This window comes from Helianthus annuus, chromosome 14 (genome assembly GCF_002127325.2).
Source record: "Helianthus annuus cultivar XRQ/B chromosome 14, HanXRQr2.0-SUNRISE, whole genome shotgun sequence".
NCBI lineage: Eukaryota > Viridiplantae > Streptophyta > Magnoliopsida > Asterales > Asteraceae > Helianthus > Helianthus annuus.
Genome location: NC_035446.2, coordinates 151,828,070 through 151,850,470, shown reverse-complemented (window position 1 = coordinate 151,850,470; position 22,401 = coordinate 151,828,070). Strand labels below are relative to the sequence as shown.

General features: G+C 34.7%; 2 protein-coding genes and 1 pseudogene across 2 annotated transcripts; all 3 read left to right on the top strand.

Moving 5' to 3' along the window:
• The first annotated feature begins 309 nt into the window (after positions 1–309).
• Positions 310–2,722, top strand: LOC110904341 (myosin-binding protein 7). Its single transcript, XM_022150187.2, has 3 exons — positions 310–2,059; positions 2,140–2,183; positions 2,274–2,722. Exons 1-3 carry the CDS (start codon positions 875–877, stop codon positions 2,383–2,385), a joined length of 1,341 nt encoding a protein of 446 aa, XP_022005879.1. The 5' UTR covers positions 310–874; the 3' UTR covers positions 2,386–2,722.
• Positions 2,723–7,265: 4,543 nt separating this feature from the next.
• On the top strand, positions 7,266–10,320 carry LOC110904342 (annotated as a pseudogene).
• A 3,004-nt stretch (positions 10,321–13,324) lies between these two features.
• Positions 13,325–16,731, top strand: LOC110904344 (sucrose-phosphatase 2). Its single transcript, XM_022150189.2, has 9 exons — positions 13,325–13,473; positions 14,054–14,134; positions 14,224–14,523; positions 14,654–14,755; positions 15,345–15,539; positions 15,628–15,918; positions 16,019–16,205; positions 16,285–16,331; positions 16,421–16,731. The coding sequence occupies exons 2-9, from the start codon at positions 14,075–14,077 to the stop codon at positions 16,511–16,513; spliced, it is 1,275 nt and encodes a 424-aa protein (XP_022005881.1). The 5' UTR covers positions 13,325–13,473; positions 14,054–14,074; the 3' UTR covers positions 16,514–16,731.
• The last annotated feature ends 5,670 nt before the right edge of the window (positions 16,732–22,401 follow it).

Sequence of the window (22,401 nt, the reverse complement as noted above, 5' to 3'; positions counted from 1 at the left end):
CGTTAGCAACTAAATTTGAATAGAAGCAGCAAGCTTAATAAATCAAAACATTAAGAAAATGTTATCGATTATGAGATTATGATTATTTAGTTATGCTCCACATTTTCCTTTTACATCATTATTACTATAACTTTAATAAAGTTTTGATGGTTTTTTAAAAAAACTAACAAGAAAAGTTAGTTGTAGGCTCCGACAGCTAACCCACGAACGAAGAATCACAATTCCAGTCCCACACCACAACTACTTTATTTGGATATTATGTATATATTTTTTCAACTATACATTTAAATAAATATCTAAACTAATTCCCGGAATATCCAAAACATTTGACAAGTAACACAAAAATTATATTTCTAGGGTTCCAAATCGCTCCACCTTCCTTCAACCCCCCAATTCCCCCCAATTTTCTCACAATTCATCAAAAATTATCAGAAAAAAAATCTCATTTTTATTGTGGAAATTTCGTCTCTGTTCATCGGCATGGACTGATTCCCTTGCCGGCCTCTGATTTCTGCTACAAATCGATCAAGGTAACGTGATTCCGTCATTTAGATCAGGAATTTATCGGAATATATGTAATTACAATAGTATTTCGGTTTCATGAAGAAGTTGTAGTGATAAGTAACGTACTTTTGTAGCAATTAGGGCAATAATTGATCGAATTGTGTGTAGTTATTACGGTGTTTCGGTTTCATGAGGAAGTTGTGACAGTTCCAACCTAAGTTTGTAGTTAGAAAAGTCTGTGTTAAGTTGTTTATCTCGATCGGTGATATCGTGTTTTAGACGCTTGATTGGTAGGGGGTGGGGGTTCAGAAACTATTGGTGGATCAAAGACTTTGATTTGCTGAAATTTGAATGAAAAATTGTTATAAATATGGAAACCGAGATCGAGCAGCCTGTTGTGGGTACAGTGATCAAATGGTGTGATTGTGGATGTGATTGTTGTTCTGCAAAGCTTGATGAGTCGGGGGTCTGGATTCGGTCAGTGAAGAGAAAGCTTGACGAAAGAGATGATAAGGATGTATTGGTCATACCTGGGCTTTCGAATTCTGATGTGGCTCGTGTCGACATTGAATATGAATGTATGGCTTTACGGGAAATGGTCAAAAGTCAACAGGAAACAATTCAGGATTTGTCGGTTGAGTTAGATGAAGAGAGAAATGCGGCCTCGTCGGCTGCAAATGAAGCCATGTCTATGATCTTAAGGTTACAGAGTGAGAAGGCCGAAGTCCAGATGGAGGCCCGGCAGTTTAAACGGTTTTCAGAGGAAAAAATGGCCCATGATCAGGAAGAAGTTATGGCATTGGAAGATTTGTTATACCAAAGAGAACAGACCATAGAAGCTTTGACTTGTGAAGTACATGCGTATAAACACCGAATGTTGAGTTATGGGCTCACGGAAGACGAAGCAGGTGGGGAGATTTATAGCGAGACACATTTTGAGCTCCCTACATACAATTACCCACCACTAAAATGCAATTCGATTGAACATCATCCTGACCAGGATCTTGACGGTGAAATGATCGACATCGAGAAGCACGCATTTGGTGAATCCCCACATTCATTGAAAGCTATTGAAGAAAGAATCAGTGAATTGGAGGGGGATTCTCAGCATAGTCCAGTGAAGGAGGTCATCATTGGTAATTCACCAAGGAATCTATCTTCTGATAGTGGTGGCTCGTTTGTTCCAACTAAAGAAAAATTGGTGGATAATGCATCGGAATTCGGTGATGACATGAGTGACAGGGTATATACAGTTGATTCTGTATATAACGTGACATCTTTCGATAAGAATCCAAAGGTTGATGATGATGTTAAGGTTACTCAAAGCATTGGAAATACGGAGGTAAAAAATCTGTACGCAAGGCTTCATGCACTGGAAGCAGACAGGGAATCAATGAAGCAGGCGTTGATTTCTATGAGAACGGAAAAAGCACAACTGGTATTGTTGAAGGAGATAGCTCAGCATTTGTATAAAGACATGTCTCCGCAGCCAAACAGGATGCCTGTTAAGAAACAATCATTGTTTGGTAACTTTTCGTTTGTCTTGCTGTTCAAGGTAAAATAGCAAATTATATGTTGGTGATTAATCTATATTAATCTATTAGTATATTTTCTAATTTGATAACTTTTGGTCAGTGGATTGTTTCGTTTCTGTTTTGGAGGAGAGCAAGTCAAAGCAAGTAAGTTAATCATCGTCTTAATTGTTTTTATATACTTTCTTTGGCTGCAAGTGTTTTCCCTGATCAAAATTAAAACTTTTTATTTTCCAGATACATGTTTGGTATGTCGGCCAGTAACGCAGGTTTGCGAATGCTGGTAAACAAGGGACCACAGATGGGGCAATGGAGGTGTCTATCAAGAACACGATTCTTGAAATATTGATCTCGAACACACATCTGTTTGGACTTGTGATCTGGTATAGGCTGGACATCTACATCACACTGTTTGATTTTTAGGTTTTAAATAATTTTTTTTCCAACTATTTTCGTGGGTGAAGTGTTATTGTTTTTGATTTGTTGAAATTGGACTGGTCTTCTGATTGGTTAGTGTTAAAGAAATGTGGATACATACATATATATAGTCATAAGAAATTGCTGGCTTGTAAGGTTTTCTTGAACATAGCTCGATGCATGAATGTAATGTGGAAATCTGTTTGTGCATTTTTGTTATATTGTAAATAAGAATTGATCGTGTGGATATGAAAGTTTTCATGTTGGAATATTACAGGTGTTTTGTTGCATGAACCATACAAATTGAATTATAAAGATTTGTGTTTAAGATTTAATGCAGACTCTGTTACTAAAATACCTGAATGTTGCCATCATTTCACCATGATCAAATCTATCTGAACTTCACCTGAGTTAACAATCATGATAAATACACAAAATTGATCCCTGGTTTCAGATCAAACTGGTAAAAGAGAAGCTGTGCAAGACATATCTGAATATTTTAGGCATTTTACAAACGCACGGCTCAATTGAGGGGAAACAACCACGTTTGTGATGCCTTCAGTGCATCAAATACACTTTTATGATCCATGGAGGAAGATAAGCATAAATGATTTTTATATTGTAACAGGAAGTGGAATCTAAACCTTGAGTAGGGTTACTTGTAGTAGAAGTTTCTTGTGAAACAAGCAAGTTGTCAATTCTGCTGACTTTGTATTTGACCCGAATATGAATTTAATGAATCCATGACCGAGTTTTTACATATCTGAGAAAACAATACAGAAAAGCTTAACAAACCTCTGGTGCAGAAAGAGAAGCGTTTTGAAATGGCACCGGGGAGTACCATAATGGAACATCATAACCCGACAGCGATGTTAAAAGAAACCTGGAAATACAAACCAGAGATTAAAAATTCATGATCCAAAACTAAGACCAGACATTGTAACTACGTATTTGCACCTCCAAAGTTGGCCCTATATTTAAATTCTTTAAACTCATTTTATATCTGATCCATCTTTTTCTTCTAATCGTTGGTGTACAATTTTATCTCTAGAAGTATAGAGATCGTCGCAACTTAATATGGTAGTGATCACGACAACTTCTTTCTTATATAATACGAATTAGATTACCACTAACTTTTTAGTTTTCACTTTAAAATAATTGGTGATGAGGGTTCTAATAATGAAACAACTCAGGTCAGGAGGGAGAATACATTGCATGACAACTCAAGGCGATGTGAAAAAGTATCACAAGGATGACATAACAAGATAACCATTAATTTAGGTGTGGAGTATTGTAACTTAAAAGTGAAACCCTGTTATTGTATATAACAATATTGATATTGATATATGATCTTAAAGGGCCACATTAAACAAATTTATCTTTAAAGATTGTAACCTTCTAACACCTTATGGTTTGTTTTGTTTAAGTGTCTTGTTTTCTTACAAATGCATCTATAGTGGGAGGGAGTTTTATAAATATTTGAAGTCGTCGTCTTCCATTGCTTAAAATATAAAAGTCTATGTACAAATCCTTAACCTGTCAAAATTTTGATACACTATGATTAGGATCCCAAAAGTTTCTGAACAGTGGCGGATCCATGAAATTTTTTCAGTGGGTTCGTTTTGATATATTCTCACTAATTTTTTCCGAATCATACAAGGTTTTCACTAATTTTTTCCATTTTTTCCAAACCAAGTGGGTTCATATGAACCCACAAAATAGGGCTGGATCCGCCACTGTTTCTGAACCGGCTCCTATTTCATTTGGTGCTAGAACCCATACAAGTCTTCTTCATTGTTCTTTAGCCTCTTCAAAAAGATTAGCAATACTTGTTCATACATGAATGTAAAAGATCGCACATATAAATAAAGATTATCTCTCGATTTTCTAATAATTGGCTATTAGTATGGTATCATAGGTAGAGGATCCTGTACAAAGTCCAACTTTTGTGAGAAGTGTGAGAAATAATTTGGGAATGACAATTGTCATTTATCTTAATTAATTCAAAAGGGTGTATTAGTAATTTTCCATTCTTATCAATTAATTGATTCCAAGATAACTGCCAAAAAAACTGGCGAGATATTTTAGGGATTCTTTCGAATTTTGTAATTTTTTGCAAGATCTAAGAGCATCCGTAGTGGGGCGTTTTTTTTTTTTAAATTAAAAAAAAAACGCCCGAAAACGCCCAAAGCACCATTACACTAGGCGTTATTTTAAAAAAAAAAATTCAGAAATTTGCTTTTGGCGTGATGAGGAAAACGCTGCAATATCCATTTGCTTTTGGCGTGATTCTTGCATTGGCCAATGGGAGAAGAAGGTCAGGCCACATGGTGGGGTCTTGCATTATCCATTTGCTTTTTTTTTAAGTTCTTTTCTCTATAAAAAATAATAATTATTTATTGATTGTATGGGGGTTATTGGAATAATGCCCCACTACGCCACTTTTGCTATAATGCCCAACGCTGACTAGGATGCCACGTGTCGGATAATGCCCCATGGTGGGGGCATTATTTTTGTTCACCACTACACATGGTCTAATAAGAATTTCATGTACGCATCATTCTTCATCAATTATAATTGTTTTAGTGTTTTATCATGAACAGAGTTATATTTTTTTATATTTAGATATATAGTGTCATATGGATGATCAATAGTGTTATATTATGTACAGACATCTTAATTTCCTTTCATAGTGTTTTATACATTAACAGTGTTATTTTTTTATATTTTATATGTATAGTGTTTTATCCCCAATCAATAGTGTTATATACTGTACAGACATCTTAATTTCTTTCATAGTGTTTTATCCCCAATCAATAGTGTTATATTCTGTACAAACATCTTAATTTACTTTCATAGTGTTTTATCCCTAATCAATAGTGTTTTATACGTTGAATCGTTTATGGTAAGTTTTTGTTTTAGTGTTTTATCATTAACAGTGTTATTTTTTTTATATTTATATGTATAGTGTTTTATCCCCAATCAATAGTGTTATATTATGTACAGACATCTTAATTTCCTTTCGTAGTGTTTTATCCTCAATCAATAGTGTTATATTCTGTACAGACATCTTAATTTCTGGTTCGTAGTGTTTTATGAGTATTAACTGATTTAAATCGTTTTGAATGGAAGTCGCTAGTTTTTAGGATAATGATGGGGGTTTTGGTTGTGTAGGATACGGTTACCATATTTGAAACATCCGAAAAGACACTATTGCCCTTCAATTTTACATAAGGTCCTTCTAATTAAAACACAATTTACATTTTTATACCCTATTGATCTCAACCATTAGATCAAATATCTAATAGTTTAAAACACTTCTTACCTTTCTCACATTTTAAACACTTTTTACCATATCCCTACCCTGGTATCATATAACATACACTATCTCGACATGAAATATAAAACTCTTATTGTAAAATGTCTCCATAACAATCAATTGTTTTTGTTCTATATGATATTGTGTTCCTATATGTTCAGTTGACTTTTTTCTAGATTAAGGGGGTGTTTGGGATTGCGTTTTCAACCTGATTATTTGATTATTGTGTTTTGAAATCGCAAAAAAATCTATTTTGAGTGTTTGGCAAAAAATTAATAAAAAGTGATTTATTACGTTTTGTAGAGTTCAAAACGTGATAATCCATAAGTAGGTCACCCCTTGCTGCAGGAAAACGTGATAATCCAAAAACTGATTTTTTACGTTTTCACTTATTTATTTTTTTAAAGTATATATACTTGCCAAACACTCAAATAGTTGATTATCTGATTATTGTGATATCAAACAACACAATCAAATCCAAACAATGTTGATTATCTGATTATTGTGATATCAAACAACATAATCAAATCCAAACACTATCTTTCTCCAGCACGTTTTGTTACAGCTAATTATCTGATTCTGATTATTCAAAACGCATAATCTATTTTCAAAACTCAACCCCAAACACCCCCTAAGTGGCAAACGACACTGCCAATATACTCAAATAGATAGGAAGGATTATAGGACCCACTTAACAATCTGTTTGGGTTGTGCTAAACGTGTCTCCCTCTTATACAAACTTAGATAAAAGGCTCGTCGTTAAAAAAATATTTCTTTCTCACATGGGGGTATTTTTAGAATGGGAATGGTATGTTTAGACAATAGACACACCCAAATACAAAATAAATTTCGTTTAAGTAAGTTTGTGAGTGTAGCATAAATATCTATCTAATGGGATTAGGGTTGTCAACGAACCGAACAAATACGAACAAAGTTCGTTAAGGATATAATGTGTTCACGAACGGTTCATGAATACTTACCAAACAAGATTTTTTTGTTCGTATTCGTTCATTAAAGAAAGGAAAGTGTTCACGCACAGTTCATGAACACAAATGAACAAGATAAAATCGACGAAGACAGCGGAGGCTAGAAGTGGATGGTGAGAGGGAGCAACGCTAGACCTTGAAGCTCTAATTATTGAACGAAGGTCGATAACATTTTTCAATGTGAATAATAAGGAAAGTAAAACGTTGCATAAACAAGACGGAGATAGGGTTTCCTATTTTATTTCTCTGGGTTACGAGATAAACAAGAATTAAAGAATATCAAAAGTTTAGATAAAAGAAATAAATCCTAAAAAAATCTTTTATGGACAACATAAACAAACGAACATGAACAAATGGTCACAAACACATTACTGAACGTTCACGAACGCAATTGAACGAACAAGACATCTATTCGTGTTCATTCATTTAACTAACCAAATGAAATTTTTTACTCATGTTCGTTCATCTAATAAACAAACGAACGTAAACGAACTTTCCACCGAACGATTCACAGACTGTTCCCTGAACCTTCGGTACCTTTACACCCCTTCAAACTTCATGAAAAAGGCACCGAGTTCCCCGAGTCAACTCAGCTTCTAACTCGGTATTCTCCTCCATGTTTTCCTCCGACATTGCATCCAACTCTTCTTCTTCAGACAACTCTCATCCGTCAATTCTCCATTTGACGAGAAAAATTAGGGTTCCAAACTCGTACTATTTCATAACTAATCGATGGATCAACCACTACTACTTGATCGTCATTTCAAAATCATCAAATTTAGTCGATGTAAACCTGCACGTTAGCGCTAATTAATTCATAATGGGAAACAAATCCTCCGGTCCGGCAAAACCCGGTGTCTTCCAACCAATTAAACGGAAAAGCCGGCCACGAGGGCAGATGAAGCGGTGCAACGCCAAAGGATCCGACCCGGAAACCCTAACAATATTACAAACAACAGCAGGTAACATGAAAGAGCTATACACATTAGGTAAAGAATTAGGGCACGGAGACTTAGGAACCACATATCTCTGTACGGAAAAGAGTACAGGAAACCAGTATGCATGCAAAACAATCCCAAAAAGGAGGTTAATAATGCAGGAGGATATAGAAAATGTTAGGATGGAGATACAGATAATGCACCACATGGCGGGTCAGCCGAACGTCATATCGGTTGTCGGTGTGTATGAGGACAGGGTTTCGGTTTCTGTAGTTATGGAGCTTTGTACTGGGGGTGAGTTGTTTGATCGGATTGTTGAACGTGGGTGTTATAGTGAGAAGAAGGCGTCGGATATATCGAGGGTTGTAGTTGGGGTTGTGGAAGCTTGTCATAGTTTAGGGGTGATGCATAGAGACTTGAAGCCGGAGAAGTTTTTGTTTGTTAATGAGGATGAAGAGTCGGTTCTTAAGACGAATCATTTTGGGCTTTCGGTGTTCTTTAAACCAGGTATTTTCGTTCATTCGAAGATTAATTGTTGTGTGACGTAACTTGTTCGTGTTCGTTTGTCAAGAACTATATGTGTTCGCGAACCGTTCATGAACACTTATCGAACGAGATTTTATGTCTGTGTTCGTTTGTTAAGGAAATGAACTTGTTCGTGTTTGTTTGTTAATTTTAGGCAACGAACGTTGATGAACAAAAATGAGCACAAACTAATGTTTATGAACACAAATGGAAGCAAACGAACACAAACAAGCGTTCATGAACAAAATATATAATTCTGACACTTATTAAATATTTTATTTGTCGAAATTTTGAAGTATTTAAATAAATATAAAAACGAGAAACACTAATGAACTATCGAACATAAAAGAACACGTTACCGAACGTTCACAAACATAAATGAACAAACGTGGCCTCTGTTCATGTTCGTTCATTTAACCAAACAAACGAAATTTCGTGTTTGTGTTCGTTTGTTTAAGAAACGAACGAACACAAACGAACTTCCCGCCGAACGGTTCACGAACTGTTAGCCGAACGTTTGGTTCATTTGCAGCACTAGACTAAAGTATCTTGATGTTGTAATTATTCACAGGTGAAATGCGGTATGATACAGTTGGGAGCATGTATTATATGGCACCAGAGGTGCTGCGAAAACAATACGATAAAGAATGTGATGTTTGGAGTGCAGGGGTGATCATATACATCTTACTATGTGGTGTCCCACCTTTTTGGGATGGTGAGATTCTCTAAAGGTTTTATAAACTGTATTAACTGTATCGTGAACAAGAGCTGTTTGTGATATGAATCAGAAACGGAAGAAGGGGTATACGAACAGATTTTGCATGGCGTACTTGACCTTGAATCCGAACCATGGCCCAGTATATCCGAAAGTGCAAAAGATCTGATTAGAGGAATGCTTGAACGCGATGTCACAAAAAGGATGACAGCACATGCAGTTCTAAGTGAGTTTAGACCATTAGATTTTCCATTTATTTGTTTATATTTATAATAATAATTTGATCACAAAATTCTTAATTATGTTATAGACCACCCTTGGATTCAGGCTGATGGTGTGGCTCCAGATAAGCCACTCGATTCCGCTGTTCTATCTCGATTGAAGCAATTCGCTGCCTTGAACAAGGTCAAGAAGATTGCAATAGAAGTAAGTTTTATAGCACAACGCTTAAATGTTTTAGTTTATCTTCTTATGCTATCGTTCTTGTTGCAGGTTATTGCTATGAGTTTATCCGGAGAGGAAATTGCTGGACTTACAGAAATGTTCAAGACTATGGACACTGACGGCAGTAATCAAATCACATTAGAGGAATTAAGGGAAGGCTTAGAACGAGCTGGTGTCGCATTAAAAGATTCAGAAATCACTAGATTAATGGAAGCGGTAATATCTATATAGTTTGGTTTTGTCAACCGTCTTGTATCCATCGTCAATAACATCATCTTCTTTGCAGGCTGATATAGACCATAGTGGTGCCATAGATTATGGAGAGTTTATAGCAGCAATGCTTGATTCGCATAAAATCCAGAAGGAAGATAACTTATTTGCAGCCTTCTCGTATTTTGATAAAGACGGTAGTGGATATATTACTGCAGAGGAACTCCGTCAAGCCTGTGAGAGTTTCGGTTTGGGTGATATACCTCTTAATGAGGTTATGGATGAAATTGACAAGGATCATGTAAATGCTTTTTTTTTTTTTTTTTTTTTTTTAAGTTATCGCCTTTCTGCAACCTGTTTTTTCTTTATTCAAGTAGCTTGACCTGCTTTTGGTGTTTCAGGATGGTAGGATTGGTTACAGTGAATTTGTGGATATGATGGAAGAGAGTGATTTTGGGAAGAACATCAAACCTGCAGGCTAACCTCTCATAATCGACACTTGAACAGTTAACGTCGTCAAGATTTGGATTTTCTGATAGAATGTTGGTTCTTGAAGATCCTGGACAGTGGGTGATCACCATTTTGACCCATATCAGAAACTCAAATGAATAAAAATAAATTGTTATTTTTCTGGTATTGGAAATTGCATTTTGATTCATGATATACACTCATCTGTTTCAAATGTTATTTTTTTTATCATAAATTATTATTTAAGAGGCTATTTTACTTAGAATACGGCATCATTTTTTAAAAATACAAGTAATCTTCTTGGTTATTTCTTAACTGAATGTATGTGTATATATGGTTTGTATGTATTCGAACAAAGTTGGTCAAACATGTGTACAGTTAACTCTAATCAAACAATTTGTGAAACCTGCTAACCGCTACGGATGGCTAAAATACCCGAGCCCGATGGGTATACTCGAAACCTGACACAAATGGGACGGGTATACCCGATACCCGACGGCTATTGGGCCGGGTATGGGATTAGTTATAAAAATTTTCGCAGGTATGGGTCGGGTATGGGATTGGGTGATACCCGACCTGAGTACCCGAAACCACATACCCGTTAACCCTCGTCTATTAGTGATTTATTTCACTATTTTCATAATATGAAAAAGTAAATTTTCTTTTAGTATATGTATTTGATAATAGTATTTATATTTTTTATGTGTGAAGTATATACAAGTATTTTAAATTTCTTATTAATTTAAGATAAAACTTATATGTATGTAATGTACATTTTTAATTTATAATAATTGTTGCATAAATAAAATTATATAATAGTAAAAAAATGTATTTGGAAATCCTAACGTATATCTTTTAACAAACTAATGGGTATACCCGATACCCGACGAGTATGGGACACGATTTTACAACCGGGTATGGGTATGGGATTACCAATACCCGGCCCATTGCCATCTGATAGGAGTATGACCCTCGAATCACCAGTTCAAATCAAACGGTAAAATAAAAGATAGATCTACGGTTCGTTTTGGATACAGATACACCACCAAAACCAACAGTAGGGCTGCGAATCACTCTCGAAGATACAGAAATCACCACTCCGGTTATAAATTCGGGTCTAAGAACACCACCCAATGTGCCAAAATTGAGCTAGCATAGACAATTAATTTAACTCCAACACTCTAGAGATAAATCAACAACATTCTTCTCTCAAACATAAACTCACTTCTCTTTCTTGTTGCTTGTTCGACCAATACATAAAGAGAAAAGAAACTGCTACTAAAAACATGAAAACTACCTTTGACCACTTACCACTACTAAATAACTAAATTGAAATGCAACATAACATAAAATAAACTTAGGAAATAAAATTGCAGTTGTCATAATAGAAAACGTGGATCCACTTGTGGTTCCGGGTCACGGGCGGACGGGTCGATGACCCGAAATACAACACCATCCCTACTAACCGCAATTTTTAACGGAAAATTTGGATCACTGAGGAGAAAACCCTCTTGTGAGAATCGAACTCAGGACCTAATGGTTTATAATTCTTATTTCACCTCTAAGATGTCACTAGGCTATAATGTCATGAGTAACCGCAATTTAGTTTTGATTTGGTTGAAATATAACCAACTTATGCTCATTGTTAAGATGAATCCATTATTGAACCTTCAAAAGAAAATTATAATCTTACATACATGAAGAAATAATAAACACACGATTAAAATATAATGATACTAGCTTAGAACCTCGTGTATTACACGGGTTGAATAAATGTAATTTTATATATTAAATAATAAAAAGTCATATCTTTATGAAACTCGTATATTGTACGAGTTAAAAACTATGTGTATTACACATATTAAATAAATGTAATTTTGTATACTAAATACTAAAAACGCCGCATCTTTAAAAAACCCGTGTATAATCGGGTTGAATAAATCTACCAAATTATAAAAAAATTACGTCCTTAAAAACCTTGTATATTACACGTGTTGAATAGATCTAAAAAAGAGTTATATCTTTAAAAACCATGTGTACTACACAGATTAAATAAATGTAATTTTGTATATTAAATACTAAAAACGACGTATCTTTAAAAAACTCGTGTATAGTCGGGTTGAAAAATCTACCAAATAATAAAAAAATATATATCCTTAAAAACCCCGTGTTTTACACGTGTTGAATAAATCTAATTATACATAGCAAATGATAAAAAGTTATATCTTTAAAAACTTCGTGTATTACACATGTTATATAAATGTAACTTTGTATAGTAAATAATGAAAAAGGGTTAAGTTTTTAAAAACCCCCCGTTTTACACGAGTTGAATAAATATAATTTTGTATACCCAAATAATAAAAAAAAGTTAGACTTTAATAAATAAGGATAATATTTAATATTAATTTATTATTTTTATATTTAATATAAGATAAGTAGGAAAGAGAGGTATTTGTTTTAAAAAATATTAAGTTAACAATTTAGATTTGAGGATAATATTTTATTAAAGTATGATAAGATTTAATATTAATTTATTATTTATTTAGTATAGATTTGAGAATACCTTCAATGAATGACACGTGTCCAGAAGTTGGTTTCTTTTATTATAGTAGATAGATTTGTCACAATTTTGGTTTTGAAGAATATTTAATATACACCCTTAATATTGTCATTCACTTGTAAAAACTACATCAACTTAAATCTTAATTTAATATACATATAAATATATTAATATCATAAAATTATATATAGTACATAAATTTGTACCGAAATCCTTCAATAGTATTTATAAATTAGGTTCTAAGTACACCACCTCATAAGTAACACGAGCAATATTGGTGGGGAAAAATGATACGTACCTTATTGTTTCAAACAAGTAGCATTTATGGACCAAAAAGCGATACATGTCGTATTAATCGTATCAACGTCACATCAATCATTTTTAAACTGTGAAACAAGTGATACATGTCGTAATGGTGGCAAAAAAGTGATACGTGCTGTATCACTCAGGTTCACCGTGTGATAATGACAGGGGTGGATCTAGTCCACTTTTGTGAGTTCCTAGAAACCCATTCGTTTTGAAAAAAAAAATGAAAAAAATTAGTGAGAACCTTGTATTATTTAGAAAAAAATAGTGAAAATCTATTAAAAGGAACCATATGAAAAAAAGTTCTTCGATATTTGGGACACGTATTGCAGCAAAAATAAAAAAGATAAATTGGTTTTATGGCATCATATTCGTGAGTATTTCTTATGCTTTTGTTCTAAATTACTCGTGACAACGATATTTGTCACCAAAAAAGCGCCAAATAAGTGGGATCCGATCCTTTCATATCTGAAAGAAGACGCCATCATTCAGTTTTCCATTCATTTGTTATCACTCCCAAATCCGATCTTTCAATTTTCAGTTTTCCTGGTGAGTAATCTCGTCTTCTTATACCATTTGATCGGATATTAATTTCATTTCAATTGTTTAATCTCTGCACATATATATCCTTTATTTATTTCAGTGTCTGGGTTCAGATTCATCTGATTAAGAAGAAATTCCAGCAATTTTTCCCCAAATTATTTTATTTTACGAAGAAACCCTTTGAGTTCGATTTTCATTTTAAGATTTATACATTAGGAATAATAAAAATTAGGTTTCGTTGGTATTTATTTAGTATAAAACTATAAATCCCTTTACCCTTTGATAATTTATAAAAAAGTGAGCATCTTGCATGTTCAATCGATCGGTATTTTATTCTAACATATAAGTGTGAATTCGAAAATCAAGATCATCAAGTAACTCTTGTAATCACCTTTAAATGGCATAATTTGGTACTCAACAATGCTTTGTTGGTATGATTTCTGAACCAATGTGTATTTAGTTGCAATCATGGGAAAAAGCAAAGAAACAGACATAATAAGACTATGCGAAATTGAGTTATTTTAATGTTGGTCCAAAAGTGTCACACTTTTCATAGTAATGATAGTGGTAAATTTATGGTTGATAGGGTTGAGTAAGGGCGAAAATCATGGAGCGACTCAAGAGTTCTGCACGTCTCATGATCGTCTCGGATCTTGACCATACTATGGTAGAAAAGAACTATCCTATCCTATCCTCTATTATTTCTAGTCATATGCATTCATGGGTATGATTTTCAAGTATTGTGATGTATTGTAGGTTGATCATCATGACCCTAATAACCTTTCTATACTAAGGTTCAATGCCTTGTGGGAAGCTAAATACCGTCATGATTCGTTATTGGTGTTTTCAACCGGAAGATCACCTACTTTATACAAGCAGTTAAGGAAGGAAAAGCCCATGTTAACCCCTGATATTACGATTATGTCAGTTGGAACCGAGATAACGTATGGCAATGCAATGGTCCCGGATGAAGGTTGGGTCGACTTTTTGAATCATAAATGGGACAAAAAGATAGTTACAGAGGAAACAAGCAAGATTCCTGACCTCACTCTCCAAGTATGGTTTCGCATCGTATTTGATATTAACTTATTTAGAAGGGTATTCTGGGGATTGCAAGTTTGCAACCTTTTGATAGTGTTTACAACTGTTCAGGCTTGATAGTTTGTTATTTTATTTGGCAATGCAGTCTGAAACCGAGCAACGTCCTCACAAAGCTAGCTTCTATGTTAAGAAAGAGAAGGCTCAAGAAATAATGAAAACTCTTTCTGAAAGTCTGGTCAAACGAGGGGTAAGCGTTCTGTTTTCCATATCCTTATATACCCCTACAAACTTGTAAAATATCATACATATATACCCTTACAAAGTAGTTGAAATGTCATATATACCCAATTCATTAAAAACAATTTAATAGATAACAATTTTACCCTTATTTTTCTAAAACTTCAAAATCTCATATATGACTTTTAACTTCAAACATTATATTTACTCATTTCTAGCTTAAATTATTTAGCTAAATATTATTAATTATTATGAAGAATCCTATTGTTTATGGGAAAAAATAAAAATAAAAATGAGTAAAAGTAATTGAAGCTTAAAATGTGTTATATAAAATTATGAAGTTAAAAGATGAGCATATATGAAAACTTGAAGTTAAAAAAATAAGGGTAAAATGATTATTTATTAGATTATTTTTAATAAATTGGGTATATATGATATTTTAACTATTTTGTAAGGGCGTATATGATATTTTAAGTTTTGGTTGGGTATATATGAAAATTTTCAAGTTTGTAAGGGTATATATGATATTAATCCTTGTATATAATATTTTCGATGCCATGTTTAAATTCTCATCGTGTCATTGATTTCTTGCTTGTCAGTTGGATGTGAAAATAATTTACAGTGGTGGTATGGATTTGGATATATTACCCCAAGGTGCTGGAAAAGGTCAAGCTCTTGCTTACTTGCATAAAAAGTTAAAGGCCGAGGGGAAATTACCACAAAATACCCTCGCATGTGGCGATTCTGGGAATGACGCTGAACTATTCACTATTCCAGATGTGCACGGTGTCATGGTTGTTGACTTTTACTTTGACTCGCCTGTTTCTCCATCATCGCGTTTGTATCAAAGTGTACTTGTATTAACATCTTTTCTTCATGCAGGTCAAGAACGCACAGGAAGAACTTTTGCAGTGGCATGCTGAAAATGCCAAAAATAACCCTAAAATTATACATGCTGATGAAACATGTGCGGCTGGTATCATACAAGCAATTGGTCATTTTAACCTAGGCCCTAATACATCACCCAGAGATCTACCCGATCTTTTAGATGCAAAGTTGGACCATTTTGACCCTGCGTATGAAGTAGTGAAGTTTTACTTGCTTCTTGAGAAGTGGCGACGTGCAGAAATTGACTCTCCAGAACGTTATTTGAACAATCTGAAAGCCGTTTGCGTATGTTCATGATATTTATCTTTGAACTGCATATTTGTTATGTTTATTACTGGCTTTAAATTTTAACCTTGTTTTTCCTGTTGATATTTCTGTTTACCAGTCTCCTGCGGGTCTGTATGTTAATCCTTTTGGCATCGAGCAATCGTTTGGTGATGTCATTGGTAAGCTAAAAGACTGCTACGGAGACAAAAAAGGGAAACAATACCAAGTTTGGGTTGATCAAGTTTTCCCTACTCAAATCGATTCTGACACGTGGCTAGTCAAGTTCAAGAAGTTGGACCAAACCGGTACGGAAATGTTTATAAATAAAAACTAAGAACAGGTTTACGGAACTTGAATTATCTAACAATGGATTGAACGATGTAGGTGAAGAGCAACAATGTTGTTATACTACAGCTATACTAAGTTCAAAGGTAATGTTTTGTTAAGGATGTTTTTATGAGATTTGCTGTAACAAAGCGTGGTAGTGTACTAGTGTTTCTTGATATATTGTGCCTTGCAGGATGTGGAACCGTCACAGGGGCTCACGTGGGTCCACGTGCACCAGACGTGGATGGATGGATCGACAGGTGATGACAAAAGTTGGTTTCTTTGACGTGGTACAGCTTGCCCGCCTTTGAGGTATCTCGGTGTCATATTGAACATTTATAGCTGGTTTGTTCTAGTGAAATTATTCGATATGATATTTGTATTACATGCAGTGACATGTTCTGTTTCTCAGATTGATTAAGGGCATGCTTTCAATATGTAAGCCTTAAATGCATGAAAAACCATGAATTATACACACATTTTGTTTTTGGATGTTTTGATGAACTTGATTGACTTGAAGAGGCCTAACCATTTGTTGTCTTATTTGGTTAGAAATACTTCTTGATTTGCTCACTAAAAAAAAAAAAAAAAAAAAAAAAAAAAAAAAAAAAACCTCGATATTAAAATAAAAGATATTCAGCTACGCTTTTAACGATTCTATCATCTTATATTAATTTAAAGTTTCTAGCAGTTTCAACATACTATTTAACATATATTTTAAGATTATATATAATATATTTGGTTTCGATGCGCTTAACCGGGTGAGTGTCATCTAAACTCAAAAAATATCCGACTAGAAAATATAAAAAGTCATAAGTACCATTTCTATTGATTCTGAGTTTATAATTTCCAAGTTTCTAATTCTGTAAACAAGTTTACAGTGTTAAAAATATAAGTAAAGGATCAAATAGAAATAAAATTAACGTACGAAACGTACGAATTGGGGGAAAAAGCAAAAAAGTGGCGGTGTCATTTTGGTAATTATCAGCAACTTTAATATTACTGGGGAAAAAGCAAAAAGTGTCTTCTTGAGTAATTTTGAGCATTTGTAGAGTAATTTTGAGCATCTGTAGAGTAATTTTGGGAAATGTAGGGTAACGAGTTGACGTTAGCCCGCGCGTTGCAGCGGGATGTTAATTATGAATGTTTTAGTATACGGCATAAGATGTGAAATTTCTCAAGTTTATTAAAAACATTCTCTTCTTGTCGATTCATCACCCTAAAGCAAATCATAAATTGTAAATTTTATTTATTATATATATGATTCATGTTTATCGTTTAAGTTATTTGTTTTGTTAATTTTTATTCTTGATTTCTACGAAGCCACCCCGTGAATGGATACCATAATCGCGATTCAAGAAGAAGGATTATGGAAAACTATATGCTTGAATCGTTATGTGTATTAAGTCGATGTATGTGGATTGTTGAATCCATTGAAGAAACTTTAAAAATCTAACCTTTGAAGTAAACTGTGACTGATTAATTGGTTTCGATTTTGACTTATGAAAAATAATAATAACAATCCAAGTCACAACGTTTATTGGATTTATATAAAAAAACAGACAACAAATATTTTTCAAATCCATCACTTTAATTTGCTATGAGAGAGAGAGAGTTTGAAGAATACTTGAGAAAGTTTGTTGTGTGTAAAAAATTGGATGAAATATTGAGTGGGTTTGTTGTGTGTAAAAATTGAATGTAAAACCAAATGATATGATTTCTATTTATAGGTCGCAACAGAACCCTTTGTAATATTTTGAAGTGATGCCATGGTTCATCATCCAACAGGTATCACTCAAAATATGTCGGTTCGCATGGGAAGTTTTGTCGGTTCACAAATGAGAAGCACACATCTTGATACGTTATGTCTTGTTATTAAATAATAATAATAATAGTAAAATAATTTGAACCTTGAAACGCTAAATAGGTCGGTTCACTTTAGAAGTTATGTTGTTTCACAAATGAAAAACATATACACCGCTTGATTGTGGCATGCATTATTATTAATTTATTATTATTCAAATGATAGTAGTAATCAAATTAATATTTTAGTGAAGGGACACATTGCTTCACAAATGAAACACATTTGCAATGCTTAATTTTGTGATACTTTATTACTATTTAAATAATTAAATAATAGTAATAATCATTAAATTAATTTTGAAACGGTAATTATAAATGAAGGGACACCTTTTTTTGACATAACCTTTGATTGAAACGCTAGTAACTAATGAAGTGAACAATGCAACGGTTTGCTTGAAGTTAACAATGCAACGGTTTGCTTTTTAGCGTAAGGAAAATAGGTAGTGTAAGGGAATCATGTTGCTTCTTGTTAACCCTTCATTTAAACCATTGTGTCCTAAGTTATGTATAAAATGAAATGGTGTGAGTAAAATAAATTAGGTAGTGTAAGGGAATCATGTTGCTTGTGGTAACCCTTTATTTAAACCATTGTGTCCTAAGTTATGTATAAAATGAAATGGTGTGAGTAAAATAAATTAAAGGGTGTGACTTTTAAATAAATGGGACATAACCCAAGTTGCTAATTGTATAAGAGTATAATTATCAAATTACTCTAGTACAGTAATTTTGACTTCTGTAGAGTAATTTTGGAAAATGTCTTGTAGAGTAATTTTGTTAGCATTTAGTTATGGGGTTTAGCTTTATGGTTTATTTTTTAGCTTTTAGTTGGGGGGGGGGGGTGGGGGTTAGTGTAATTTTGATAATTACCCTACACGACCAAAATTACTCTACATGAACATTTACAATGGTTTAGGTTTTTTTAGGAACATTTACAATGGTTTAGGTTTTTCGGGGGGGGGGGGGGGGGGGTTGTTTCATTTTGATAATTACCCTACAATTTTGATAATTACCCTACATGACCAAAATTACTTTACATGAACATTTACAAAATTACTCTACAGTAGAGTAATTTTGAAGTTGCTGATAATTACTAAAATGACACCGCCACTTTTTGTTTTTTCCCTCAATTCGTACGTTTACTTTATTTTTACAAGAACTTAACTCTAAAAATATATGGTACTAACTATAAAGACCATCATCATCAGTTTGTAATTAGAAGTTATTAACATATCATACTAACTGCTGATTTGAAGACTCAAAATTACAATAAAAAAGACACAAATTGACACGTATCAAAGTAATCAAGAGAAAAGAGCTAAAGATAGAAGAAAAGAAGAAATCCGAACCAGAAGAGAATTATCTCAAATCAATAGCTACTATATTGCCAATGAGGTAGTTGTGGAGTGGTTGGGGAAAATAGTTGGTGTTTTTTTGTAGCCCAGGTTCGACTCTCACTCTCCCCGTTATTTTCTGCGGGCATCCAGGTGAAGGGCGAATACGGGTGGCGCCGGTTCGTCTTGGTTGGGAGGCGAGGTTTTACCGATTATTCCACTGTCATGTCTTCGGACGGGTGGAGACCGGGTTTCCGCGCATCTGGGAGAGCCAAAAGGCTGACAGCGCTCAAGTAGTCGACCTTGGCCACAACGCCCAATATCACAATGGTTGACACCTCATTTCTTGTCCTAAAAAAAATAGCTACTATATTTATTTCTTTCCAAACACTATTTAACGAGCCTTTTAGAACTTGTTACAATTTACAATATCAATCCCTATACTTCTGAATTACTAAACCACTAGACCCTGTGCTATTTATCACATATGTTCTCATGTTATAGTTATTCATTGTTTTCTTTAACGTCTCTAAAAGCTAGTTAAACGCCTCTACGCTAATAGTCGTATTTTGATTTTTTTTCATATATCTGATTTTTTCTGAAATTCTCTAAAACTCCTCTATTGTATATAACAAAACTACAACTCTTATAAAACTTAACTATAACTTTAACCCGATATATGAAAGATACTCTGGATTAGGGTTGTCCAAATCGCTCGCAACTTATCGCTCGCTCGGAAAATACTCGTTCGATTTTCCGCTCGGTTGTAAACGAGCCAAGCACGAGCAAAGATTCGTTCGGCTCGGCTTGGTTTGGCACGGAATAACTTTTAGTAATTTATTATATGCACACACAAGTTACAAGTATATTTAAAGTTAATACATACCACTCTATTGGGTTTGGCACAATATATGTATACAGACAATTATATTTATACTTAGTAACTTAATCAACCTAATAAAAAAAATTAACACTAAGTTTAATAGTAAAACCCAAAGTCATGAAGCAACAATCTTGACTTCTTTCTCTCGTTAGTCGTCAATCGTCTTATGCTATCACACTACGCCACAATACGAAAATTGTTCTCTAGAGCATGCTCATCGCCTCACTAGCCTCATCCTCGGACAATCGGACCTTAGGCTTAGCTTTATCCTTGGACAGTCGGGCCTCAGTCATCACCGACGACGGAAACATCGAAGGAAATATCCCACATTTATGGTTGTCAAAATCACTCGCCGCTCGCTTGGAAAAAAACGTGCGTTCAAAAATGTCCGCTCGATTTTTAGTTCTGTTGTAAACAAGCCAGACGACTTGGTTAGATTTGTAAACAAACCAAACACAAGAAAAATCGATTTGCTTCGATTTGGCTCGTGAACAACACAAAAATAAACCACAATATTTTATATAAAGGATGCTCTAGGTATATCCAAACACCCCAACTCGAAAATTGACGAACCGAAAGTGGTGAAAAGTGAAAACGTGAGGGTTAAGCTGAGATCCGACAGACTCCATGAGAATGACACGTGTATGGTTAACCGGAACCGACTTACTTTTTCCAGAATTCAAACCACCAAACCAAACCAACCAAATCTCTTTGGACAGTCAGTGGAGATCTGGATCGGAAAAGCAGCGATGGCTCTCCTCCGAGTGGTGTACGTGGTGGCCTTCATCTCAGCATCATGCGCTTTCTTCATGCTCCTCCACCTTGCCCTGCACCCTCTCTTCTATTTCACCGCCACATGATCACACTGGACTTTTTTTGCTTTCTAGCTAGCAATTTGATTTCATGTATTACAGTTTCGCCTGTTGTTTTTTTTGTTTTTAGTTGAGTTTGATGCCTCTAGATCTGCATATTTCATGGAGGTTTTGCACTTTTTTGGTTCATGTGGAGCCAATCGCAATACTCGAATCCAGATTTTCTCCAACTTTGTTGGGGAATTCGAGTGGATGTATCATGAATGTAATGACAGTTGTAATTGTATTGAATTGTTTGTTTGTTTGTTTGTAACAAATCAAAGTATATGTAACTAGCTTTCTTTGAAGATGGTTATTTATGTTAATTTTACACAATATGAGATGATGATGATCTGCGCTCGCTACAAATGATAAACAGAAAATACGAATAAACGGCTCGGAACTTGTTGAAATACTGATTAACACAAGGCTAATCAATAGGTTTGTTTCACTTATGGGGTTCAACATCTTCTTCTACTCGTATTGATGGCTCGAGATCTGCAAAACAGTAAACACCGTTAGTCTCGTTAAGAGGGGGGAAGGGGGTTTTCCCTCTTAACCAGGCTCCGGCGTAAGAATAAGTACTGTTCTGAGAGTAAATAAACAGTGTGTGTATAGAGTGAGTAAGGAGAGTAAAAGATCCTAAACCTGAATGATGAAGGGTCCTATTTATAGCCAGAGGGTGAAGAAGGAAGGAGCAGCTGTGCCAGCTGTGAGCGCGTGCCAGCTGTCCGACCAAGGGGAATATCCTCTTGGTCTGCTCTGTCATGGCAGGTGTAGTGGTACACGTGGCATTCTTGCATTCGCCTGCGCTGGATACCTCGTACCGATATTGTCAGTTCTGCTCCCTGAATTGTCGCAGGCCTATGTGGCATTCTGCTAGTGGTGACACGTGTTGTCCTTTATGTCGGATAGAGCATCTTTGGTGCCAACTGTGAATCATCCAGAAGTTTCTAGAAGCTTCTGGAGTGTTTCGTTGACGTGGATGCCTTGTGTGCACAAAAGTGGTGTGGTCCCTGCCATGTAGGCAGGGAATTGGGACCATACCTCTTCAAGTCCCCCCAGTCCAGTGTGCCTTCTAGTTGAGTTGATCGTCTAGGAGGGATTCTGGACTTATGAGAGTTGTGGTTTCTGTGCATCGCGTAGAGTTTGGTACATGTAAAGTGAACCAAAATGGGCGCGTTGCATGTGGATTTTGTCTTTTGTATCGGGTGGGCCAAACGGACGCATCGCGCATGGGTTTTGG